Source organism: Oryzias latipes, chromosome 12, assembly GCF_053564925.1.
Source record: "Oryzias latipes strain Hd-rR chromosome 12, Olatipes_Hd-rR_3.1".
Taxonomy (NCBI): domain Eukaryota; kingdom Metazoa; phylum Chordata; class Actinopteri; order Beloniformes; family Adrianichthyidae; genus Oryzias; species Oryzias latipes.
Window position 1 is genome coordinate 30,253,202 of NC_136248.1, and position 26,801 is coordinate 30,280,002.

The 26,801-nt window shown below is 45.4% G+C and overlaps 1 protein-coding gene across 5 annotated transcripts in view; it reads left to right on the top strand.

Moving 5' to 3' along the window:
* zswim6 (zinc finger, SWIM-type containing 6) overlaps window positions 1–26,244 on the top strand; it is a 54,760-nt gene extending 28,516 nt beyond the window's left edge. For all 5 annotated transcript variants that reach the window (XM_078956048.1, XM_078956049.1, XM_023960366.2 and 2 more), the window contains 13 exons: window positions 10,705–11,061; window positions 11,417–11,565; window positions 11,820–11,970; window positions 13,512–13,691; window positions 15,068–15,244; window positions 15,333–15,479; window positions 15,695–15,835; window positions 17,430–17,690; window positions 18,670–18,805; window positions 19,765–19,922; window positions 20,018–20,181; window positions 20,252–20,333; window positions 23,035–26,244. In XM_078956048.1, the coding sequence (XP_078812174.1) occupies window positions 10,705–11,061; window positions 11,417–11,565; window positions 11,820–11,970; window positions 13,512–13,691; window positions 15,068–15,244; window positions 15,333–15,479; window positions 15,695–15,835; window positions 17,430–17,690; window positions 18,670–18,805; window positions 19,765–19,922; window positions 20,018–20,181; window positions 20,252–20,333; window positions 23,035–23,897 (2,966 nt within the window). In that variant the 3' untranslated portion in view covers window positions 23,898–26,244. The remainder of the gene's footprint in view (window positions 1–10,704; window positions 11,062–11,416; window positions 11,566–11,819; window positions 11,971–13,511; window positions 13,692–15,067; window positions 15,245–15,332; window positions 15,480–15,694; window positions 15,836–17,429; window positions 17,691–18,669; window positions 18,806–19,764; window positions 19,923–20,017; window positions 20,182–20,251; window positions 20,334–23,034) is intronic.
* The last annotated feature ends 557 nt before the right edge of the window (window positions 26,245–26,801 follow it).

Here is a 26,801-nt window from a genome sequence, read left to right on the forward strand (position 1 = left end):
TGTAAAGTGAAATTTGTGAAAGTTCTGCTACGAAAGTAAGGAAACATGAGCGTATAAAAATCACAAAAAAACATTAAACAATGCTTTTAGCGGAGCAGCTCGTTGAGATTATTATTATTTTATTGTTACATATGTTAATCTTTAATTAAGCCAAAATCTACCTTCCATTTAACATCTTATTTCCAAAATTTACCAAACTCCACATTTTGTATTTATCGTCAAAATTTCTCACAAAGTTGACGATTACTCCAAGCTGAGCCCGTCTGTGTGGAGTAGAATTCTATCATGTCATCATTACGAGGATAAACAATAGGTTGCCATGGAAATTTGAAAAATGTGCTTTGCTGTAGAGACTTGTAAATTGGTACATATATTTATCCACCCCAAATATGAAAAAAAGTAAATGGTTGCTATGGGCTGTCTTCTTTATTGAGGCTGCTTTTTGCCTTTAAGAGCGGAGAGCCGTTTAACGCTGCCTGTAGTGTAGTTAAAGGCGTTTCCCTTCTAGGGGGCGTTTACACAAACGTGTGTTCTGGTTCTGATATTTGTGTCACATGAAAGGTAAATGACTCACTGAAAGGCGGTGATGTTTACTTAGACTCAGCTGAACTTAAGGAGATCTTTTTGTTGTTGTTTTTGATCACGGAACCATCAGAAGTGGAGCGTGACTCCAAAACCTCCCTGGCAGGTTCCGTTCTGGAGCGTGTCTCCTTCCGAGCCGGTGTGTTATGTAAACACGTGTGGGTCACGTCATCGGGGGAGAAACAGCGAAGACTTTGGCTTTTCTTGGATCTGTGAACCGCCTCTTCTTCTGGGTTGCAGTTTTCTTGTGATTCTGCTGCACTGACGGGTGATAAATCCGTTTGAACTGACGGTAAAAATGACGCCGCTGATTTTCTCTGAACCAGAGCTCCAGACATCTCCGTGCTTCTCCAGTCACGGCGAACGCTTGGCGTTCAGCTTCAGGCTGAGTCACGGTTTTTATGTTAATGATGAGTAATCTCAGTACAGGTGCTGGAGAGCGATGCAGTTTAAAACCCCGCTAGCTGTGCTTCTGAGAAGTGTGTTTGTGTGTGTGGGGGGGGGTGGGGGGGTGATGGCGCCGATGTCTGCTGGGAGTTCCAGGTTCTTGAATCCTTATCGCCCCCTGGTCCATCACCAGGTCTTCACCGCCGTTCCCCTGGATGTGCAGCTCGCTAACATCAGCATGAACTGACGGTTGGTGCTTTGGGTGTCATTTTATCAGGGGGTGTGTGTGTGTGGAGGGGGGGGGGGGTTCTCATGACATTCATGCAGCAGGTTCCCAACAGCCTCTTTACTCTGGTGCTTATTTGGGACGAGAACTTTTAAATGCAGCTTAATTGCTGGAATTGTCTGTTTGTTGAGGCTCCATGAGCACAAATAGGAAATTTCTGTCGGTTGTTTTGCGTTACATTTCTATTATTTAAATGCTAAACAGATTAAACCGATACTTTTCCATCAGTTTTATTTTTTTCGGATACGCCAGCCCGTCCCGGTCCTTCAGTAAACCCGTTTCAGACACATGGAGGTTTTCTGTAAGTCTCTTCTGCCGGACCGAGCGGAGCCGACGCCGCGGGTCATGTGACCACCCAGCAGGACGTTCTGCAGAGGTAAGGGGAGGCTGGAGCACGGTTGGAGGTCCGCTCCGACTGTCCGGCGGTTCCCCACACTCCCACCCACAACTTTGGAGTCTGTTTTCCCCAAACAGAATTAGGGCTGGGAGGAGGGGCGAGATGGGAGATGGGGCGCCATGATAAGGCGAGATCCTGTTTTAGCAGCAAGGTGCTGAAGGGGGGGGTGGTCTTCCCGCCCTCGCCACCCCCAGCCCTGCTTCCCCTTCTGCCCAGGTCTAAACTCCAAAAACGCTTTTTTTCTGTTGGTTTTATCGCCATAGCAACCAATTTAAGTTTTGGTCGTCTGGGGTAGAAATACAGGTCTGTGTCACTTTTTGAATCAGCAAAAGTAAATTCTTGGATTTCTTTGGCGGTGGAGGTTTTTTGTTAGCCACGCCCCTAATGTGTCCACACCGTGTGTCATACCGTCATGCATTCAGCTTTTGCAATCGTCTGGTAGCAAAATATACGAGCAACAGGGGAACGCCACTTTTGCCAGCCCGCCATCCTCATGCTTTGAAATTCCACAAACTTTATTTAAAGTATTTTTTCATCAAGAAGCTTCCCCAATAATGCTCGAGGAGTTAGAAAGCCAAAGATCAAAATCTGTAGACGTTTACATTCTTAGAAGGGGATTTATTTTTTTTATTTTTTTTGGGGGGGGGGGGGGGGGGGGGGGTTCAAGTTGTCTGCCTCTTTAAGAGGTCAAAGGTCAATGAATTTACACTTGTGGTTGTTGACGTAACCTGCTGGCATGTGTGATGATTACTTGAACAAAAGTTTATTTATTGAGTGAAAATAGTCCAAATTTCCCACTTTGCCACAAAATGACTGCCAAGCTGCAGGTCCTGTGGCCATCCCATAATAATTCTAAAACTTCCTTTGGATATCCCACTCGTGTCGTGTCTCTCTTTTTTTTTTTTAGTGGATTTAGGAAAACAGTATGAGCCGCATTCATGTTTTTGGATGTTTTGTGATGTCATCGTGTTTATTGATGACGTCACTAATTCAGTGTCACCAGGTACTAGGTGTGTGCTCATCGTGGTGAGTGGGGGCAGAATGTCGTGGTAAAAACGAAGAACTGCAAAACCAGTCTGGTTCTTCAGTCCTTCATCGTGTTTTAACATCAGATGAATTTTCTGACGTTTCATTTTCAGTTTCTCAACAATCTTCCTCGGTCTAAAATATTCATAGTTGTTTTTGAAGGCCGGATATGGAAAAAGAAGTCGGAACAACAAACCTAAAGAGCTTTTCTTTGATTCCACGTCTTTATGGATTGCTGAGCTCATTAGCAGCAGCTCTGCGAGGATCTCTGCCGAGGCTCGCTGCATCTCCGGAGTGGAAACAAATGCATTTGGAGAGGAGAAGCTCCGGCCGGCGGGCTGATGGTCCTCGGAGGCTAAACAAATGACTTTTACCGAGCACGTTGGGAGCAGGCAGCACTCAAACAAATGCTCTTAAATGGAGAAAAACATGGAAGCAGAAATCCTCTTCTCCCTCCAGAAGCTTCTCCTCAAACCTCTGATGACCGTTGTTTTTCCTCCAAGCGGAGAATGGCGGCCATCAAAGGTGCCGCAGAGACTGCAGGCCTGGTGTGCGTGATCCTCCACGGAGGAGCTGCTTTTACCCCAGCCAGAAGTGAACTGTCTGATTTATTTAAAGATCGGACTCTGGGCTCCATCTATCATCAGCCGGCTTTGGTGTGTTTGTGCTGAAGGAACCGAGGAAATCCTAAAAATAAACACACCTTTAGAGTAGTTTGTAATCCTGGTTTCAGCTGCAGAACGTTTGACGGATTGAAGTCGTTTCCGGTGAAATTACTGTGCCAAAAATGGCCCAACCATAACCAGACGTATAGACTGAAGCAGACCGGCTTTGCCCTTCAGTATAAGAGCGTGATGCTATAGGGATGGGTCGAGCTCCGTTCCATCGTGAGAAACAAGCTGGAACCAACTTTTTTGAATTTATGCCTTATGACAGGAAATGAACACAAACCACTTTCCTCTGCTGGTTAGTCCTCATGCAGCAGGTTCAGGCTCGTTTGCTGTTACCATGACAACTTGTCGCACAGAATACCAGTGGTTCAAGATTAAAGTGCTAATAATGGATTTAATAATCATTTCTTCAGTAGGTAACCATGGTAAATGTCCTACGATGTTTGGCGCATCTTCCACGGTCATTATCCACGGTCAGTTACAATAGAGATAAACATTAAACCAATAATTAGCATTTTAATCTTGTTATTTTTTTGCTACAACACGTTTTCATTATAAGGAAAGTGGCAAACATGCTGAATCTCATGTAAGTTGTTGGCATGCAGGCGTGTGCATGTGATATGTAGTGCATGTGGGATGCTTTAACAGTAAGGCTGCAGCGAGGAGCGCGCACGGATCACGTGACCAGCGCTAATCGGCCGCCGGGTCTTTACGTGAATTCGGTTTTGACCTTTGATCGGTTGAGAAATACGCAGATTGTACGTATTTTATGTAGTTTATACGCAATTATTACGTAAATCTTTGGCAATTTAGTGTGTTTTTTTTTTTTTTGGGAGATTCAAACGCAAATTTGCGTCTTTCCTTGATTTTAATTGATGGACGAACCACCAATGAATGGCATAAAAGCAGCGCAACATTCGCTCACGTTCTCCGTAGATTTACGTGTTGTTTGCGTGGTTTTTTTGTACTTCTTCTGTGGTTTTAACGCGGTTCATACGTAAAAATTGTACACAACGTTTCTCACTTTTTCCACCAGTTCTCACCCGTGCAACAAGTGTACGCCGCGGCTGTGCGACACGGCCTTCACCCTTATGTGTTGTATGGGTTCTATGACCTTGACCGTTCCTGCGGGTCACCTTCGGTCGCCATTTCTCTTTTCTGTCTGCAGACACCTCGTATGCCCTCTTACGGGCAGTGGGGACTCGGGCTTTAGCGCTCACAGAGTATTTCAAGGACTCGACCCTCCAACGATCACCTGTCTGTGTCACTTTGGGAGAGGACGCCATCAGGTTAAAGCTCCACGTCTCTATGTTGCCTTTTGGTAACCCATGGCAACGCAGGCGGCGTCAGCTGCATCCTCTCGGAGTGCTTTGTCAGCCGTTTGTCATGGATCCATGAGCCAGCCGCCTCTGATGCCAAAGAGCGTCCCGCGGCTCCTCAAAGGCCTCCGTGGGCTCCGGGTTTCTCCGGAGGCCTCATCGGGGCCTCCTTCCAGCACGCAGGCTGCAGCTCCTCGCCGCAGGTGAAACGGCGGCTTCACCCGCGACCTGACGTCTTTTCCACAGAGACTTCCTGTGTCAGAGCGTTCCTGCAGCCGCGCAGTATTTCAGCAGCATGGCGGCCGACCAGGAATGTCGACAGCATTCCTGATTTTCCTGTCCAAGGAAAAAAAAAAAAGCTTTTCCTGCGTTTTCATTGGCTGGTGTGGCTGACACTGAACTGGAACTCTGAACAGTTTTGAAAACGAGCAGGAATGTGACAAACTAAGACGTTTTCCAGGAGTTTTCCAGGACCGCGCTCATTGATTGGTTGTTTACCTCTGGGAGGAAGCTCTGCATCTCTGCAGACCCGAGATCAGCTTCTCTTTTCTGACCAGGACCTCTCGCTGCAACCGTCGCCTAATCTTCACGCCGGCCTTTGAACCGGTGACCCCGCCTCCTCTGAACGCCGTGATCCGAGGCAGACGGCTGGAAGGATATCGGCTCAAACGTCTGAGGAAACGCTTCTGGTTTAGTGACCGGAAACGGAACCCAGTCGTGGATTTAACGGAGCAAAAGTCAGGGGCTTCGATGAACAAATGAAAAGTTCTTTCTTCCATTTGCCGTCTCTGGCGAGACGACGGCGTCCAGATTGGAGTCAGAGATCGCCTAACGTCATAAAATATCAAGTAAATGCAACATAAATCTGAGTCCTGAGAGTTTGAAAAGCATTAACACAATGCTGCAAAGTTTCTTAGTTTTTTGAAGAATGTTTTAGAATATTCTGGGGTTCAAAGTTTGGCAGGTTGCCATGGAAACATGAGGCTGTAGTTGATGGTAAAATGACTGTCCGGTTCAGTCCGGGCGTTGGGCGGAAAGTTTGTCTATGAAAACCTCCAAACATGTAACTTGCCTTCATCCTGCAGGGATGAAGAGTCTCAGACGGGTGGAGGGCGGTGCTGGGGGGCGCTGGCGGCGGAGGAGTTAAGTTTGGTTGCTACGGCGCCGCAGACCTGCATTATGCAAGCAGGCAGCGGAGAGAGGAAGCCCGTTACAGAATGCTGAGCTCAGGGCTTTGGCTCGCCGCCAAGCTGACGCACTCTTCCGTGCATGTGCACGTGCACGCTCACGTTCAGCTGAGGGCCAACTTTTCTTTTTGCAGAGCCTCCCCCTCCTGCCCCTCCTCCCCTCACGCGGCGCCTGTTTGTGTTACGTCAGAACGTCAGCTGTGAGCCAGGCGGCTGTGTGTGTGTGTGTATGTGTGTGTGTTTCCACATTCTTGTGTGTTTTGGTGAGGAATGTTTGTGGTTCTGTTTACATGTGTATTTGTGTCTTTGCAAGTGTTGTTTGTGTTTACATTTCTTGTTGTTGTTTGTTCATGTTTGTAGTTGTTTGTGTGCATTTACGTGTGTTGTTGTGTATGTTTGTGCATGTGTTTTGTGCGTTTATGATGCTTGTATTCTTGTGTATGTGCATTGTGTGAACTTTTGGGTGTGTATTTGCATCTGTTGTACATGAGTTGTATGTTTGTGTATATTTTTGTGTGTTGCATGTGTATGTGACTTGTACGTGTGTGGGTGTGTTGTGTGTACTGTACATTTGTGTGTTGTGTTTGTGCTTGTTTTTTCTTTGTGTGTGAATCTCTGTATGTGTTTGCATTCAAGCAGGAGTTGTGTGTATGTGTGCATGTTTTCTTATGTGTTTGTGTGTTGGCATGTTTTGTGTGCTCATGGGATTTAGGATCTTCTGGTTGTGTCGTTGTGGTTGTGTAGTGTTTTCCTGAATCTGGTTTGTCGGTTCCTTTCTTCAACGTTTTCATTGGGTTTTCTGCAGACAAGCTCCGCCTCTCTCTGTGGGTCTTCCAGGCGTCTGCGCTGACGCAGACAAACACGCCGTTTGAGGAAAGTTTCACTTCAGCTGCGTCTCACGTTTGTGTGATTCTGACTGCAGCTTCACCCGTGACGGGGAGATTCTGTTGGAATCTGAGGTTTTTCTTTTGCGTCTCTTCTGATTCCAGGCCTTCATTTCCGTTTTGGGAAAACCTTTTTTTTTGTTTTGTTCATAGAAGGTAAACACAAACCCAGGCGTGACCAGCAGCTGTTTCTGGATCGTTTCCGGTTTCTCAGATCTGGCTTCACCTGATTGGATCACACGGCGGGTCTGCTGAGCCCCGGTAGAAGTCCAAAGTCAGCACTTAGTTTATGCTCCAAAGTTCCCTTAACATTAAAGATCAAAGGAATATTTCAAATTGGTACGGCAAGCAAAAGTGACCAATATTTTTGTCTTTTTCAGATGTTTTTTCTTCTTGTGTCTTAAAGTTGTGGTGAGACACAAGTCTGTGGTTTTACAGACACTTTTTTTGGGATTTCCATTCTATCAGTTCTTCGTTTTGCTCAGAAATTACTCTGCTGCAATTATTAAAATAATCTGTTGACGTCTCAGAAACTTTGGTTTGGTTCAAAAGTTGGTCAACGATCTGCTCTCACGTTCTAAAACGTTCTATTTAAGAGCTTAGATCGTATTTCAAAACCTTGATCTATGAAGTGTGGACAAAATAAAAGTTATTTAGTCTTCATGAAAATCTAGAAAACCCGTTCCTTCAAAGGCAGTTTCCAGGGACAGAAAGTTCCCATAAAACTCAAACGTCACCTGCAGGAGCCAAGGACAGACCGTCGGGTCCAAACGGATCAGAAGACCAGCTGGACTTTAAACAGTTTAACCCAGGGGTCGGGAACCTTTTTGGCCAAGAGAGCCATAAACGCCACATATTTTTAAATGTAATTTCGAAAGAGCCATACAATAATGTAGTGTCCTTTTCCCACACTGAGGCATGGAGACTTAACCTCATTTAAGGTTCTTTATTCTGGTTACTGCAGACCACAACAAACGCCGTACAATTCATTCAGCAACTCCTGAATCTCTCCCGCCGACACGAGAGCGCTTCTCCCAACTTTATATTCACCTGCTCCCGCTGCAGCCCCTCCCATTTCCCTTATTCGGCCCATAGCTGAACCCCATTGGTCCAAACTACCTAACAACAGGCTGAGCGACAGAACTGAGAGCCAATCAGATCTCTGCTTGATGCCTTCAATGAACCCCAGAACTTTTAACGCGGCCCGACAGCCAAGTTAAACTCAGTCCGCGACAATATGTTTAAAACTAAATATACAAGTGAATGTGTGCATTTGATGTAATTTCAACATTTTTAAAGTACAATAAGTCTGTGGATTATTTTTAATAACATTGTTATGCTATTGCTAATAAATGATGAGTATTTCTCGTGGTAGTTTTGCTGATGGTCTAGTCTGGTTGATCCGTGGTGAGTTTCTGCTTCGTTCAGGCGTTGAGACTTTAAACGTCATCGTAGGTCTGAATGTTCTGTAGATGTTACAAAGACTGATCACATGCAGACGGGGAGCCAAACACACACTCACACGCTGCAGTGAGTGACGGGCATTGGGTTTTACGTTTTTACAATCCCTGCGCGATTCACCTGCTGTCCCCACAACCCCTCAGCCCCACCCTCTGCTTTCTTCCTCTCACATCCCGTCCCCGCATCTGCGCGCTCTTTCTCAGAGACGGGAGCGCGAACTTTTAGGCACGGCAATTCACAGGTTTCCAGTTGGTACGAACTCTGTGAAATTATAGATAATTGTAAACTTATAGCGCTGGCGCAGATTTCTCTCTCTAAGCACTGCTACTACTGCGCGCCTCTGGCATCGCATCGCGCCCGAGAAGGACTGGTCTAATGAAAAAAAAAAGTATAATTAAAGATTTGTCTGCGAGCCACATGTGACCATCAAAAGAGCCATATATGGCTCGCGAGCCATAGGTTCCCGACCCCTGGTTTAACCGATTCCTAAAATCCACAAATCCACTCATCTCTAAAGAATATTCTGTAAAAATTGTAATTAATGAGCGTTTCACATAATCACGACTTTACTGGAGATTATTACTAAACAAAATAGTTTTCAGGACGGAAATTTGAAATTGAATCTAGGATTATCAAGAACGTGTGAGTTTATGCCGAATATTGAAGGAGTGAGACGCCATCGTAACACAACTTCCTGTTTACGTTGACAGTAAAGACCCACTCTGATGAAAATCCTGTTTTTGGTTTGTTTTGACATTCAGTTTTCTGACGATCAACGACATTTTTTAAAGGAAATGAAGCTTAAAATTGCAAATCGTGGTAAATCAGGAGCAGACAGAAAAATGCTGCTTGAAAAAGATCGTATTCGTGACGCACCTCCGGAAATGGGCGGGGTCAAAGTCTCCCTGCTCCGCTCCATTCTGATGCATTTTTGCAGACGATTAGATGCACGAACGTCTTTGTTTTCCTGGAATCTGGATCAGAACTGTATGGCTGGATGGCTCCAGTATTGCTCCATTTTTTAGGTTGGGGGGTGTGAGGGGCTGTAAGCTAGAGGGAGAGTGTGTAAACAGAGAGCTCTCAGCAATGAGTGGCGGGGTTCCCCTCCCTCAAAAGTGAATTTCTAATGAACTCCCCCCGCTCTGCAGAAACCATGTTCCAGAAAACGGCACAAGTTTTCTAATTTTGTCTAATATCTGCATCATCGTAATGAAACGGCCACTAGGAACGCCTTGAAAAAACATCAGAAGACGACTGAAGTGGGACTTTATACGGCTTTAGTCTAAACCACAGACGGATCAGACTGAAGGTCGGATCTTTGACGCCTTTTTCCCTTTTCTTTGGCTGTCAAAGCGGTGCACATCATCTGTCACAGCAGCTCCTCCGCCTGCCGCCCGGCTCCTCTGCAGGAGGCACCGCACCGCTCCTGTGATTCAGGTTCTGTTTCCGTCGGACGGAAGACACAAGCTGTGCAGGAACAGGCGGGAGCGTGCAGACACGAGGAGGACGATTAGCTTATCTGTGGCCGAGCTCCTGAAACCATCTGTTCTCTGACCGACCGTATCAGAAGAACAGCTCGTGACGTCCTCGCTGACTCATCCGAAACCTGCTGATGTGGGACGCGAGGCGGAGTTTCAGCTGGAGGCGCTCAGGAAAAGCATCTCATTAGGAGGAGTTCAGGTCTGTGCTTTCACCTGCCGCTGAGGGGCAGATGTCCTACTGCAGCTGCTGTTCCCGTTGGGACGGAAGGGGTTTTCTGCCCGATCCTTGCTGGGTTCCTTCAGGCTGTTTTTACCCAACAGCAGAGTCACACCTGTTCACTGAGCAGAGACGCCTCCTGCTTTTGCAAACCCATCCATGTCATCGGGATGACAAACAAACCGGAAAAGCCCGAAGAACTTCATATTAGACTGGATGGATGACCCAATACTCCACGCAATAAAATGTTTTTTTTTGTTACAGTCGTATAAATATATAAAATAACAAAAGAGGGAAACAAATAACCCATAAAACTTCAAAATTAAATATCATAAATTCTTCTAATGTTCTCGTCAGATTTTGAATGAATGACAGAAGCTCACAGCTGCACTCTAGGATTGAAAATAAACTTCATTTTACAAAATTCTTGTGTATTTGAAAATATATATCAGGTTATTATTCCACTGACAGATATGCACCAGATTTTTGTTTCCCAGACTTCAAAGCAGTCATCTTAAACTCTAACAATACTCTGAATGCAGAGAGGAAGTAGGTTTCCTTGGACTTTTTATTATAAATCACTCAACCGATGTTGGATAGAGCTTTATTTTCTAATATATAAATAAGTCGATTGTCGTCTGCATAGAACCGAAGTGAAGTTTTTACTGCAGTCATCTGAAACGCACAAATATTTACTGATGTGACATGATGAGGTTGAACTTTACATAAACCAGAGCATAAAACTGCAGAAACATGACGGCCATTTTTTCCCCGATGACTGACAGTCGTTCTCTTTTCTGGCGCAGGTTTCCACCTGAGCGGCACCGTCCGGGAAGCCGCCACGGCGTCGGAGCCGGAGCTGCTGTGCAACGTCAGCGTCAGCTTCGACCGCTGCAAGATCACATCGGTGACGTGCAGCTGCGGCAACAAGGACATTTTCTACTGCGCCCATGTGGTGGCGCTCTCCCTGTATCGAGTACGGAAGCCAGAGCAGGTCAAACTGCGCCTGCCCATCTCAGAGACACTGTTCCAGATGAACAGGGATCAGCTGCAGAAGTTCGTCCAGTATCTGATCACGGTCCATCACACGGAGGTGCTGCCGACGGCGCAGAAGCTCGCCGACGAGATTCTGTCGCAGAACTCCGAGATCAACCAGGTTCACGGTGAGTGGAGGAGGGGCTGGATTGTCTCCACCAAGTCCGACTCAGTCTAGTCGCTCGGCCATGTGACTAAAATCCACCCACTGCTTTCTTAAAGCGCCTGCACCGACCGTTAAACTGAAACCCCCCCCAAAGCTAGCAAAATGAACTAAAACAAACCTAAGTTTGTTTTAGCAGAAAGGAGCCAGTGAGGAAATGGAAAAGCCTTTGATTTCAAAATAAAAGCAGCATTTAACAAACCAAAGACCAGGAGTCTTTACTCCATGTGTTTTATTTAACAACAGTGTTGAAGGAAGTCAATGTTTTGGACATGAATATAAACCCTGAACAGTTGATGAGTTCGCGTTTGTTGCTGCAGGAGCTCCAGATCCGACGGCGGGCGCCAGCGTGGACGATGAGAACTGCTGGCATCTAGACGAGGAGCAGGTCCAGGAGCAGGTCAAGCTCTTCCTGTCCCAGGGGGGGTACCACGGCTCGGGGAAGCAGCTCAACCTGCTGTTCTGCAAGGTAACTGGTTTGAAGAATGAATGTGAATTATTGATTTTGATAAATGTACATGATATTTAATCCAATGGAAAACCCGAAATCAATTCAATTTGTCATCAACAGAGTCATTAAAAACCTAAATATTTATATCTCTCCTCCTAAGTGTGTTTGAAATCGTTTTTATTTCTGACATCTGGGAAAAACTCGGTCCCCAGGTTCTGGTCTGTTCTGGTCTCCGTGTTCTGACGTCCGAGTCGACCCGTCTGTCTCTGCAGGTCAGGGAGATGCTGAAGATGAGGGACTCCAACGGGGCGCGGATGCTGACGCTGATCACCGAGCAGTTCATGGGGGACCCGCGGCTGGCGCTGTGGAGGCAGCAGGGGACCGCCATGACGGACAAATACCGGCAGCTGTGGGACGAGCTAGGTAAACGGGTCGGACCAGATGTGGAGACTTTTATTTTGGGGATTTCCATGAACACATGGATGGCGGTTATAAAAGCTATCATGCGTTTAGTGGCACTAAGACCAAATTTGGTAAAGAGGATCCCCTCTTTCAGAAAAGACCATTTGTCATGAGAAAATCCAAGATTTTAAAATATACCATCGTTTCTTCACAATACGGAAGCAAAATAAAGCCTTAAAGGGTCTATATCATGCTTTTCTTAAGCCTTTCAGAGGAAACTATATCCATATATATATATATATATATATATATATATATATATATATATATATTACCATTAGCATACTAAAGAACAAACGTTTTATTGAATATTAGTTACTTTGCAGAGTTCTTTTCCAACCTGGAAATAAGACAACTGGATCTCTGAGGCTCCGCCCATTCCATGACATCATCCTAGAGCCGGCCTCGGCAGCATGTCAGCGTTTCGCCCACAAAAGAAAAAGCTGTCTCTCATAAGTAAGGGGTAATTGGCTGACGAAGTGTGCGTTATTACTTTTTAACGCACGCCGTGGAAGCCTGAACCGTCCGACGCTTCGCGTCTTCGCCCAAGCAACGCGAAGTGCGTTAAAAAGTAATAATGCACACCTTGAAGGCCATTAACCCGCTTATACCATGGTCACTTACAAAAGCAATACATATTAACCAGTTTTTAGTCCTTAATTCTTCTTTTTTTTTTTCTTTTCTCACAAAAAGCGGACTATGTGTTATGCGCCGCATTGTGTAACACATAGTCCGCGTCGCGCAGCACTGCCGCTGCAGTCAAGATTCGGCGATATATATATGATGATCGTCCCGATGGGTTGAATAAAGCATCAGTTCAGAGAGAAAGTTCATCTCTTACCGCTTGTTTTTGTCCAAATGATGAAGCAAAAGGTTTTTTTAAAGAAGCCGGCGCAGTGATACGAAACATTTAAGCTAGGTGACCGGAACTTCTTTTTTCACCGTGTGGTTATCAGGTTTTAATGCACACCCAGCAGCCAATCAGAATCGAGTATTCACCCGGACCATGGTATAAAAACATATAAATCGATGATGGAGATTTAAAGTTCTTTCTATTTATTTATCTGAATTTGGCTAAAAGCAGACGAAGGTTTGGAGTCGGGTCTCTCATGGATGATCTGCAGATTCAGGTTCTAATGTGGACTTCTGTCGGTCTGCTTTTTCTTCTTCATTCCAAAAAAAAAGAAAAAACATCAAACGTTTAACTTTAGCACCAAAAAAACCCTCCACATTTAAACCTTTTTGTCGTGTCTGACATTAAAAAGTGCAGTTTCTACGGTCGTTCTGAGCCTCACGTTGATGACATCACTTGCTGCATAAAAGAAAACAGAAAGTTTGTTTGTTTTGAACGAATCCAGAGAAGCTCGTCAGGTTTGGACGCAGACGGTTTGGCGGAGACTCTGCTTTTAAAAAAACAAAAACAAAAGGATCCGTTGACGTTGAACCTCCGGCGTTTGAAGGTGAAGCAGACGAATCTAGAATCTCTGTTGTCGTCGTTGCAGGAGCTCTGTGGATGTGCATCGTGCTGAATCCTCACTGCAAACCCGAGCAGAAGGGCTGCTGGCTGCGGCAGCTCCGCCGGTGGAACGGCGTGGACGTGTGTCCCCTGGAGGACGGTAACCACGGCAACGAGCTGACCAATCTGACCAACGCTCTGCCTCATGGCCCTGCGGGCAACCCAGGTGAGATGACACCCGCTGTTCCTGGAGCCAGACGTGGGTCCTCCCATTGTTTCACCTCCTTCAGCTCATCCATCCTGTCTGCTCCTCCTCTTCCTCCTCTGGTCTCGGTGCCTAAAGCCTTTTTCCACATTGGGAAACATCAGGAGATTCTCTTCCTGTTTTTTTCCCTCTTATTTTGATTATTTCTTTTAAAATATATTTTTTAAGATGTTGTAGTTTACAAGAAAACTTTTTCTTCCTCTGAACGGATATGAAAATACTAATTTATTTAGCTTCTCCATTAACATTTGAAAATCATTTGTTAAAAATAACAAACTCACTTATTTCCTAAAAGTTTATAAACTAAAAAAAAAAAAAAAGAACAAAGAATTCCTTCAAATACATTTAAATTCGTTTATATTCTCAACTTCATTCTGCTGCGTCTCTGAAAGCAGAGACAAGAAAGGCAGTTTCATGGTTTTCCGTTTCATTTTTAATCTGAGAAGTTTTATTTTGAAAAACTACTGAATTCCCTCATTCTTGATTTACGTCAAGCCGCTCGGTCATGTGACTAAAATCCATCCACTCCTTTCTTGAAGCGGCTTCACCAACGGCTAAACTGAAACATCCAAACCAGCAAAGTTGACAAAAAAAATAAACGTATTTAGAAAGTTTATTTTGGCAGAAAAGATCCAGAGAGGAAACAGAATATTTCAAAATAAAATAAGTCAGACAAAAACCAGGAGTCTTTACTCCAAATATGGATTTATTTTGACCATAATAATTCATTCATTCATTTTCTGTTCCGTTTTGTCCCTTTCGGGGTCACAGGGCTGCTGGAGCCTATCCCGGCCACTTATGGGCGAAGGCGAAGACCCTGGACAGGTCGCCAGTCTGTCGCAGGGTCACACATATCACACACCCATGCACTCGCACATTCACACCTATGGACAATTTGGAGTGACCATTTGACCTATGAAGCATGTTTTTGGATGGTTGGAGGAAGCCGGAGAATGATGGTGGATGGTGGATGATGATCGTCAATAGAAAATCATTTTTTAGCAGCATCGTTTTGTGATTGTATTTAGTCGTTGCACTGTAAAAGTCAGATGAGTGTGTCTGACTTTTCTTCAGCGCCTATTAAGGGATAATCTAGATCCCATTTTAATGGTTCCTACACAAAATCCAGAGAGTAAATAAAGTTTTAAGCAGCTGCAGATATTTTACAGAGGATGAAGATAAACTTTACCTTTTAAAAAGGGGAACTGGAACCCAAAAAAAAAGAAAATTGGATGCCAACTTCAGCCTCGGTCGACTAAAATCTAATCTAAATCCTTCCGTGGGTTTTCTTTGGGATCTGAAAGGGAATAAATCCCAAATCCTTCTGTTCCTGTCAGACTTGCTGATGCGACCCCACCGGACCGTGTTCACTCGAGCCATCGAGGCCTGTGACCTTCACTGGCAGGACCCCCACCTGCAGCACATCCTCAGCACGGACCACTACACCAACCACTGTTACCACGGCGACCTGGACAGCTCCCTGTTGGATGCGGGATGGTGGCCCCTGTGGCACGGTGAGGCTGATTAATCTGAGCGAAAAAGACCGGCGGTGGCAGCACGAACAAGAGCGCACAGACCTGACCTGCGCCCGTGTCTTTGCAGAGCACGTGCCCACGGCCTGCGCCCGCGTGGACGCCCTGCGGTCGCATGGGTACCCCCGGGAAGCCCTGAGGCTCGCCGTCGCCATCGCCAACACGCTCCGCCGGCAGCAGCAGAAACAGCTGGAGCTCTTCCGCACTCACAAAAACGGTCCGTTCCTTCTACCTCTAATCAGTTTATCCTTCAAACGCAAAAGGGAAACAGTATATATATTTAGAGGTGGGTTCGGTTCCGTTCCTGGCTCGGCCCACAATGCTGCCGGTGGTTTTAGGTCGGCGTCAGAGTGAATCAACTTTGAGGACGTTTTTATTTTGAAAGTGTGTCTGTGAGACTCTGTTTCATGGAGGTGTGGCCTGTTTCTGCAGAGCTGCTCAACAGAGGAGTGACCTCCATCACCAACCTGGAGGGGTGGGTGGGCCACCCGCTGGACCCCATCGGCACCCTGTTCGGCACCCTGATGGAGTCCGGGAGGGGCGCAGAGGATCGGGGTCCCCCCGACCCACCAGGTACGTTCACACGTGACGGAGCCGGTCCTCGGCCCGCCATCACAGTAGATGTGTCGGCCTCCAATCACAGCTCATGAATAAGAAATGCAGCAGAAAAAAGCTCCAATTAAGACTCTTTAACTATGCCTGGGGTCCAGATGACCCGTTTGGATGTGCAGCCGTCAGACGGGATCAAACCCAGATGACCAAACGCCACCGATGACGTCATTCATGTTTGAGAAAGTTCAAACTGCGATTTTTAATTAGAAAAAAACGCTTTTCTTTTCATTTTAGAGACATTTAGTTCTGAGGAACGTTTGTTTCTTCTTTTGATGATGAAGTTGACTTGAACGTCAACTTTATATCTTCCTCAACTTCAATTTACTGTTTTAATTTAGACTTTTCGTCTTCAGACTTGAGTGTACTTTTACGTGGGGGGCGGGGCTTCTGACCTATTGGCCACCGGGACATGATTGACTTATGGTGACATGATTTCTGATCGTCTCTCCTCTGATGTACGCCACCATAACAGAAGTGACCATAACCCATCACCCGATGTCAATCATACCAAAGCCCCGCCCCCACGTACAAAAAGACATTCTGAATCTAAATTGTAAATTTAGGACGAAAAACAGAAGCAATTACTAATAAACTTAGTTTTTTATTCCAGTGTTCAATATTTTTGTAAAATTTTCAGTATTTCATGGTACTTTTGAGTTTAACCCTTGTTCTATCCTAGGCACTTTAACATTGGGAGTTGGGTCATGTAGACCCACTAGACAGTGCGCTGAACCTTTTTTCTTCAATGATTTGTGATCTTCACTGGTGTCCATGGATTACATGAAATCTTTCCACCTGTAATCCACCTTTGTCATGGTGGGGAGAACACGTCAATGGAAGGGGGGGGTCGTAGGATAGCACAAGGGTTACTACGGTTTTCTTAAGAGTCCCTAAAGTGATGTAAAAGTAAAAAAACAAAAATCAAAATAGTTCTGGTGTCTGGTGAAATGAAGTGGTCATTCACGCACAGGAGACCTTTTCAGAGTCAGTTAAAAATGACATTTCGTGACCAAATCGACCTTTATTTGACCTTCAGACTCGCCTTCAGGTGCAGTTCGCCTGTTCGTCGCCATGGTTACGTCGTCTCTGAACTTCCCCTAAAACCAGTTTTGTGGGGATTCGCCAGCTTTGATCAGCTGATGAGTTTCTTTCTAGCGTGCACATTCTTAATCCGGTTTCTGATCCACTTTAAACTGCCGGGCTTCGGAGCAGCGTTCCAGCAGCAGCAAAGACAGACGGTTCTGCTGCTGGAACGGCGAGCAGCGGGCGGCGCTCCAGCTGCTGTGGGGACAGACGGGATGAAGTTTTCAATTAAGGCTCCACTGTTTTGATCAGCGTTTGTGGAAGCGGGTCCTTCAGGGAGCGGCAGACCTCCTGGGATGAACTCAGGTCCGCAAAGAGCTCATTAAACCGTTAAAACATCCTCGGGAGAAAGGCGCCGTGAAAGCAGGAACGCTCCCATGAACACAGCGATCAATAGATTTATCAATACTTCTCCGCTTGTGGCCCAGAGGGGACCCTTCCATCATTTCTCATCATCCGTCTCCTCCTGAAGGATCAGCTGGCTCGTGCAGGAGGACGGAGAACCCGGATCCCCCGGCTCAGCGGCCCCCGGAGGACGGCGAGTCGTTTGTGCTGTTGGCCGTGGAAACGGCTCTGATTGGCTTAGGCCAGCAGAGGGTGATGCCGGAGGGCCTCTACGCCCAGGAGAAGGTGTGTCGCAACGAAGAGCAGCTGCTGGCCAAACTCCAGGAAGTGGATTTAGATGAAACGTTGGTTCAAATCTTCCGGAAACAAACCACCTTTCTGCTCGAGGGTAAGTAGGAGTTCCCGGGAAGAACTTTTATTAGAACACGAAACCAAACAAAGTCACAGAAATGGCCGCAGGTGCAAACATGTATTTTTGACATAGCGGTGAAGATGATCAGCAGAATCCATCGTGCTCGTCAGGCATAGTCGGGTTGTTATCATAGTCACTTACAACACAAATATTGAATCGGTTATTAGTGCTGTAATTGTTCTTTTTCTTCAACCTTTAAATCGTTTGAGACGTGGTGTGATGCGTTGTCATGGTGACGGCTTTCCTCTGCTACAGGACCATTGTAGGAGCCTTGACTGTATCTGAGAACTGGAGTGAGCGAGCGTGACGTCACCCGCAGAAAATGGTTTACCTCTGGCCCCGACCAAACTGTATAGTGCGGCACTATGTCGTGCCCTGAATATTTAAAGTAATTCAGACGCCACACTCACTACTTTATTTTTTCTAAACGGAAGATATGACGTCATCGATTAGAAGTCAAAATCTAATTGCTATGAGCGTTTTGAGGCGATTATTTATGAGTCCACGGTCTTATGAAGATAAAAAAATACATTTAAATACATTTTCTCGACGCACACTGGTTTTTTGTAGAGACTTCTGGGAAATTTCTCGGGCCCTGGATTTTGGAATTGTAGATTCAGACAGAACTAGAAAATGGCAAACGCTCTCTATAGTGAGTAGTGAAGGAATTCGGACACAAACTTGGTCGATTCAGGCGCCACGTTGGGGCTACAAATCATGTGACCGTTCCTGACATGGATTTGAGGCGGAGTTTCAGGTATTCGGAGAAAACTCAGAGCTCGATGAAGATTAGATTTAGAAACTCCCACCGAACCTCTGGAGCTTCAGACAGCAGCGTCAAGACAAACTGGATCTTCTCAGAACTTGCTAAGATTTAGTTGAAACCAGAGAGCCAAGGTGGACCTTCAGAACCCCCAAAACAGGTCTGGTTGACGGGTGTCTCTGTCTCTTCCAGCTGGTCCTTACAGTGGTCTGGGGGAGATCCTCTACAGGGAGAGCGTCCCCATGCACACGTTTGCCAAGTATCTCTTCACATCCCTGCTACCTCACGACGCCGAGCTGGCGTACAGAATTGCACTGCGGGCCATGAGGTGAGTCACCAGAGAACATCTGCGTTCAGCGGACGTTTCTCAGACGGTTCTGTGATCCAGTGTCTCCAAGAACAGGATGAGAACGTCCTGAAGAAACGATCACTTTCTAGGACAGTTTCAGCAGAGCGGTCAAGGCCGTGACACTACGTCCACTTCACGCATACCGCACAGACAAAAACTGGTCATTCGTAAATACACGCGGACAAAAGTACGAAAAATTGTGGTAATGAACGAATAAACCACGCCAAGAACATGGAAATCACAGTAGAACATGAAACCTGCATGATCATTGCGCTTTTATGCAATTCATTAGCGATTCGTGTGTCAATTACATAATTTTGATGTGATGTGTGCGCCGTACACGCCATATAAAAGTTATACATCGGTGGTTCATGTTTGAAAAGTCTGTTAGACAAACATGGAACGGTCGGGGAAAGACACAAATTTGTGTATGAATCTAAAAAAAAGAAATCACCCACAGTTGGGTAAGATTTATGTAATGATTGTGTATAAACGAGGTAAAATTCATGTAAACTGTGTAATTGTCAACCAACCAAAAATATTTAGCTGCTCAAAACCGAATTCACGTAATAAAATGTACAAAAAAAGGTACAAAATGTCCGTAGAGAGCGTGTGACACGGCCTTTAGACATTCACCTCTGAGTTGTGGGTGGCACTGTTGGCAGAGAGCAACCCCGCCCCCCTTCCCCTCCTGTTGACGGGAGCTTGTGGCTGCCCAGCGAATTTTCTACCATCTTTTTCCAACCTCGTATTTTTTCCACCTGCTCCGGACTCACAACGATTTGAAAGAAGAAACACTCAGAGATGAAATGTTAATCTTAGTATTCTTTTGGTTAAAAACACCAAAACCACCATTTTCACCAAAAAACGTTGGCACACGTTTTCCGGGGAACGTTCAGAGAACTGAGGGGCGACTTCTCCGTCCTTTGTCCCCGCAGGCTGCCCGTTCTGGAGTCCCCGGCGCCCCCTGCTGACCTGTCTCGACCTCACCACATCGTGTCGGTGGTGCCGAACCGCTACCCCCGCTGGTTCACGCTGAGCCACATTGAGAGCCAGCAGTGCGAGCTGGCCTCCACCATGCTCACCGCCGCTAAAGGTACTCCCTCCTCCCGGCAGGAGGAGGCTGCAGCTTTCCTCACGCTGAAGAACGCTGCGTTTCCAAACACCACGGCTCGTTTGTGTCGCCACCAGGTGACACCTGTAAGCTCCAGATAGTGTTGGAGTCCATCCAGAAGAACATCCACTCGTCCTCCCACAACTTCAAATTGGCTCAAGATGCCTTCAAAATCGCCACGCTCATGGAGAGCCTGCCGGACCTCACGCTGCTCAAAGTCTCCCTGGAGCTGGGCCTCCAGGTAAGCGGCAGACAAAAACCCAGCAGCAGGGGGGGGCTCAGACCACCTGCTGACCTGACGTGTCCCGCAGGTGATGAGAATGACCCTGTCCACCATGAACTGGAGGAGGAGGGAGATGGTGCGCTGGCTCGTCACCTGTGCCACTGAAGTGGGTGAGTTGGAGCTCAAACACAGAAGATCTACTGACGGCCACAACCTCCGTTATAAGACTTCTCAGTTCTTTAGACGCTGAGGGGAACTTTTGTTTTGCTTGGAGAGGAAAAAAACGAAGCTGAGCTCTAGAAGAACCTGAATAAGAAGGTTTAAAGTAGAGAACCAGGCGTGTTCTTCCTCTGCTGCTTCACCAGAAATCCTGTTGGTTCCATTAAACATTTTGGTGACCAACAACTTATGTGGAAGAAAAAAAAAAAAAGACTTAAAACAACTAATGAATAATCGGGAATTCACTAATTCTGTTTGTTCGTATAAAATCCAGACTTCCGAGCCGAATGATCCGATTAAACCTGAAGACCCGCAGATTTGAAGTTCTGTTCACTCCGGCCTCGGCCTTCTAGTGTTACCAGAAGGTCGACGGAAACGCCTGTAGATCTGGATTTTAGACTCTCCGTACCAAACGTGCGTCCACAGAACGTTTGTAGAAAGGTAACTTTAATGAATTAATCTGCATTTATCCAGAGGAGAGAGAAAGGAGTTTAGGTAGACAAATAGATAAAAACGACAGTAACACAGTCATTGAAATAATTAAAATCATAAACTTACAGCAACATTTTTCTTTATAGGATTCCTTTCCTTATTTGATTCAAAGAAAATTGAAGATGGAGAAATTAGTACCGGAATTTTCTATTGGAATAGAGCTGTGAAAGAAAACGCCTGGAGCAGGATTGACGGGATTTGCAGCGTTTCCGCTTTAATGTTTAACACCGAGCCTCTTCCAGCTGCATCGCACAGCGACAGTCCGGTGTGTTAATACCCGGTGTGAACGTAGCATTAGAAAAACAAACTAAGAACGAGACTTTTGAGTGTTTTTATAGATAATCAGGAGCAGAATTTGAATCCCAGAAAAGTTAAAGCACAAGATCCTAACAGGAAAAGACTGAGCAGCATCTCTAAAGTGTATTTTTCAGCGGTGGAAGGAGAAATGCAGGAATAGTCTATGAAAGGATTGGTTTTTGTTTTAAAAATGGAAAAGAGACATTCCCAGAAAAAGGCTGGGAAGCTCCTGAGGAACATCCGACTTCACAGGATTCTAAAAGCAGCTTGGAGAGAGCTGTCAGCAAGGACTGAGGGGCAGGGATTCTGGGAGATTGAGGCCTTCTGCAGGATTAAGTGGGTCTTTATGTTGGGACTGGAATCCCGGAGCTTGACGTGGGCAGGAAGTTTGGCCCTGAGGGTAACCTTCCTCCCAGATGATTTCATGTCAAAGCAGCGAGCAACAAGGAGTCCCTGTTCTGTGACGGCCACGTGAATGGATTCATTGAGAGAACAACTATTTCATTTAATGTCACAGAATTAGACGCAGAAAATCCAATTAGGGGCTGAAATACCAAAGAAAGCCCGGCGTGTTGGAGTTTAAAGCTTTAACAGTAAGTTAATGAGAGTATTTGTTTATACCGTATTCCAGTTCACCTTTGGCAAATTATTTTCAGTATTTTTTCTTTTTACTGGTTCAATGCTGGACTTATTTTCTTTTATGAAGGCTTGAGACAAGAGAGAAAAGTGTTTATGGGGTCAAATTAGGCTTAAAATAAATGATAAACCAATGTTTTAAACTGGAAAGTACACATTACAAATTTACAATCTGAGCCTACTTTGACCTCATAAATGTCTTTAAACATCAGTAATCCTCCTTCACGGGTTATTTTTGGAACATACCTCTCAGGATAAACGTGGGAACTAACATGGACTCACAATCAACAATGGAGGTTTTAACCGATGTCATGATCGCACTGATTCACACAAATTTGTCCAATCACCTTTCTTACTTGAAAAAGTTCAACACAGTCTGTCTCCACTAATCAAGTTACCATAAAAGTAATCAGTAACCAATCAAGTGCTTCACATCCTCACTTCCTTGTGCCGACACAGCTGATAAATTCTCTGTCCTTAAAAAGAAAAAAGCTAAAGACTATTTATTGGTGTAGCCGACTTCCTGGAGCTATAAAAGAAGATGCGGGTCTGTTCATCTCCCAAGATTCATCGGGTTAACGCGACAGCATCTTTTATTGTCCGACTGTAACTATATGACACAGCAAAAGTAAAGATTCAGTTACAACAGATTCTGGAGGTCGACAGTTTGGTTCTTCTTGTCCGGTTGTGCTGGAGCACAAATCAAAACAATGACTGAAAGTTGTGTTCATTTGTGGGATTGTATAAAATTCCACTTCAATGCACAGAGATGAATACATTTTTAAAAAATTCCTACAGCCTTTAGTAGAAAACTATTAAAATCATAAAATATCGTAACTTTTACAAAAACTCTGCTGTAACTTTGGGCTTTTTTGCGCTGCAGCAATCACATAAAAATATTTGTTTTACAAAGTGTAAAACATTAACGTAATCAAAAAGGCAAACAGTATGTACCCATGAAATCTTAGGAAACCCATGACTGAGCCTTGTGGAACCACAATGAAAAATCACTCTAAACTCAAAGAACCTATTACAAGAATGTTCCCTCGGCCGGGAAAATGAAAAACGGATCTGATGTCAAAAGGAAATTCCTCCTTATAACTTATCCATCATTTAATCCAAGCCAACAAAAAAGTTGTGATGCTAAACTGAAGGGGCAATAGAACAGAGCCTTGTGGATCTCCATGTGTGTTTCTGCTCAGTTATGCTTTACTTTGTGTCGCACAGGTGTGTTTGCGCTGGACAGCATCATGCAGAACTGGTTTACCCTCTTCACCCCAACCGAAGCGACCAGCGTCGTGGCGACCACCGTCATGTCCAACAGCACCATCATGCGCCTGCACCTGGACTGCAATCAGCAGGAGAACCTGGCCAACTCCGCCCGGACCCTCGCCCTGCAGTGCGCCATGAAGGACCCGCAAAACTGTGCTCTGTCGGCGCTAACGCTCTGCGAGAAGGACCAGATTGCCTTTGAGACGGCGTACCAGATCGTGCTGGACGCGGCTGCCACGGAGATGAACTGCACACAGCTGTTCACGATAGCACATTACATGGAGCACCGCGGCTTTCCCAGCAGGGCGTACAAGCTAGCCACGTTAGCCATGACGCACCTGAACCTCAGCTACAACCAGGACACGCACCCCGCCATCAACGACGTGCTCTGGGCATGCGCCCTCAGCCACTCGCTGGGGAAAAACGAGCTGGCGGCAGTCATCCCTCTGGTGGTGAAGAGCGTCAAGTGCGCCACCGTTTTATCGGACATTTTGCGGCGGTGCACGCTGACGACGCCGGGGATGGTCACGCTGCACAGCCGCAGGACCTCTGGGAAGCTAATGTCTCTGGACAAGGCTCCCCTCAGGCAGCTACTGGACGCCACCATCGGGGCCTACATCAACACCACGCACTCCAGGCTGACGCACATCAGCCCGCGTCACTACAGCGAGTTCATCGAGTTCCTCAGCAAAGCCAGAGAGACGTTCCTGATGGCGCACGACGGACACATGCAGTTCACGCAGTTCATAGACAACCTGAAGCAGATTTACAAGGGCAAGAAGAAGCTGATGATGCTCGTCCGAGAGCGCTTCGGATGAAACCGGATCACATGACCAACTTTTATTTTCTTTTGAAATCCTCCAACTTGAAGTTAGAATCCACCTAAAACATGTGAAGAACGACTTCCTGAAGGCAAAACAAACCAAACGACTCTGAGCGCGAGCAGAGATAAAAACGTGGTTTCATTTTGCAGCACTGGGGGAGCAGATGCATCAAACCAGACTACAGCTAATCTGAGAGATTAAAACATCTGATCTGTTTCCAGTTACAACGGTCATTGAAGAGCTGCAGCTTTAGAGAACAAATTTTAATCAATCAGATCCTCTGGAGTCCATGAAAACATTTTTGTTACCAAAACAAATGTAATCCGCAATATAAGGTGATAAAATACTAATACCAATGAGTGCTAACGAGGCCAGAGGCTGTCAGGAACTGATTGAAAAATGATCTTATGTACCTTTTAACACCGGAGCTTTCGCGTTCTTTTGAAATACCGTAACTCTGACGCAGTTAACGTAAAACAACTCGTTTTGAAGCATAGAAAAGCAGCTTTGCACCGACTGTTGTAACGTAAATCTGTAGGAATTATGTCAGCGTTATGGCTGTTCAAAGAGCCTGTTTTATTTTGCCATCGCCGTTCACCCAATTAATGTGGATTCTAAAGCTGTTTTTGGCGATGTGCGACACTACAACAGTAAAACGCAATTGAGGTAAACCAAGTCATTTTGAGGCGTTGAAAGGCAGCTTTGAAGCGATACGCTTCCAGCATCGCGTTTGTTGGAGCGTAAACCCGTAGGAAACATGTTAACAGTCAAAGGGTTACGGTCGTTCAAAGAGCGCGTCTCATTTTTCCATTCCTGTTCACGCCATTAACACAATTCCAAGGGATTGTAAAGTGTGGGAAAAGCAGTTTTGAGTTGATACGCAACACTTCACATTGGTAAATTGTTTACGCAATTCCAACAGATGTTGACGCTGAGAAAAATTGCTTTGCGCTTTAGACTAAAGCAAATTGTCGCCTATCTGCAACAGAATTACGTTATTTGCATAAAATAATTTTGCTAGGTCAAAGAGTGTTTGTTGTTTTGCCACAAATAATTCAAACCAATTCTATAGTTGGAAATACCAAGTTCTGTGGCGACATGCAACACCTTACAGGCCTAAAATGTTTATGCAATTAACACAATTCCGACTTATTTTGATGCAGAGAAAAGCAGCTTCACTACCATGAATGGTCACATATTGAATGAAGCTAATGCTAAAGCGTTTCGGTCGGTCGAAGAGTGTTTATTTTGCCGTCGCCGGCGACAGCTCCAGTGTTAAAAGGTTAAGCTGCACCTTCACCTTGTTTACATTTCAGTTTTCTTTCTAAACGTACAACCTTGCTGTCGACAAAGCTGCTTCAGTTAACGGTAGTGTGTGCATCTGGTCCCCGGTTAGTTGGTTTAAAGATGGATAATAGCGGCCGTTGGATGTCGCCGTGTTTCGCTTTTCATGGTCGTACACTGAGTGTCGGCGTCCTCAGCCTCAAAGAGAAAAAACGGCTTTAAACCAAAAGTCCATCCGACGAGACGAGTACCTCTTCCTGAAAGGATCCAGCTCTCCTCTTCCTCTTCCTCCTCCTGCTCATCCACTGAAGAAACTCCAGATGAGGATTCATTTTGCGACCGCCTTCAAGCTTCACGGCTTCGTGTGGAAACTGTCGGTGTTCGTTCTCAGGGATTTCTCTAAACAAAACAAGAAAAAGCAGACAAAAAAAAACAAAAGCATTTTATTGCGCTGTACATATGAAAGTATATGTCCAATTATTGAGAAAATGTATATGTTAACTAATTTATGACAGAATATTCTATGTAAGGCACAATACTTGAAGCTGCAGTCCTTTTGGGTTTTGACAGAAAAAAACATATCAGTCGGACAGGAAGTGGGTTTTCTTCTCCTGAACACTGAGGCATCTTCAGGATTGTAGAAGTTTGAGAAAGTCGCTGTGGAGGCGGAGCTCCTCCTCAGGAACGGCCTTCCTTCCTTGCCTTGTCTTAACGCTTTAAAGAAACCAAATTGGGAGTCGCATCTACCGAACTGTCCAAGCCAACAAACTTGCATTACAGCTTTGGAGTGTCTGTGGTTCAGTAGGCGGACTGGATCTGTGTTCTAGGCTTCAAAAGCTCATCTGTTCGATCCGTGTCGTCTGTTCGTAGCGCCTTCATCTAGAAACTAATGATGCTCCTTTTTATTATTTATTCTGTTCCGTGAATGATTGTATGACCACGTCAACACGAGGCGAGGATTTGATACACTGATTTATTTATGTAACTAAATCACTGTTTTTTAAACCTGTTATTAAATCAACACTTTGTTTTGATTAAATGACTTTTTTAACAGGAACGACCTCCTGACCTCCTTCTGTGCACATGGACAACAGACATGCATGTTATTTTACACACGTTTGAGAGTTAGCTCATCAACTTCTTCAAAATAAATCAGATCCCACCATGTCTGCATTTCCAGTCCAACACAAACCCCGGATCCAAAGGTTTGACATAGATTGTGACTAAAACATGATGATCAGCTGTTTCTGGAAGTAACTGGACGCCAAACCGAAATGGTGGCATGATGGCGATGTTGACGTGACGGGTCCACCGACAGGACTAAACATCGCCACCTACTGTACCAGTGTGTTACTTTTGACCTCAAGGCCGCCTGGATCATAGGTTGCAATAAATGAATCTAAACAGTCCTGCAATGTGGTCTGACTACACTACCCAGAATGCCTTAAAGAGTCAAGTGGCAGGTGATTGGTCAGAGGGGTTGAAGGAAAATTTTTCAAGTGAACTATGTTCTTCCTGTATTTTATGTGCACAGAGTGTATCACTCTGCCAGGCTCCTGACTACAGTACCCATAATGCACTAACAAGCCATCAAGAGATACGGCTTTGCAGTTT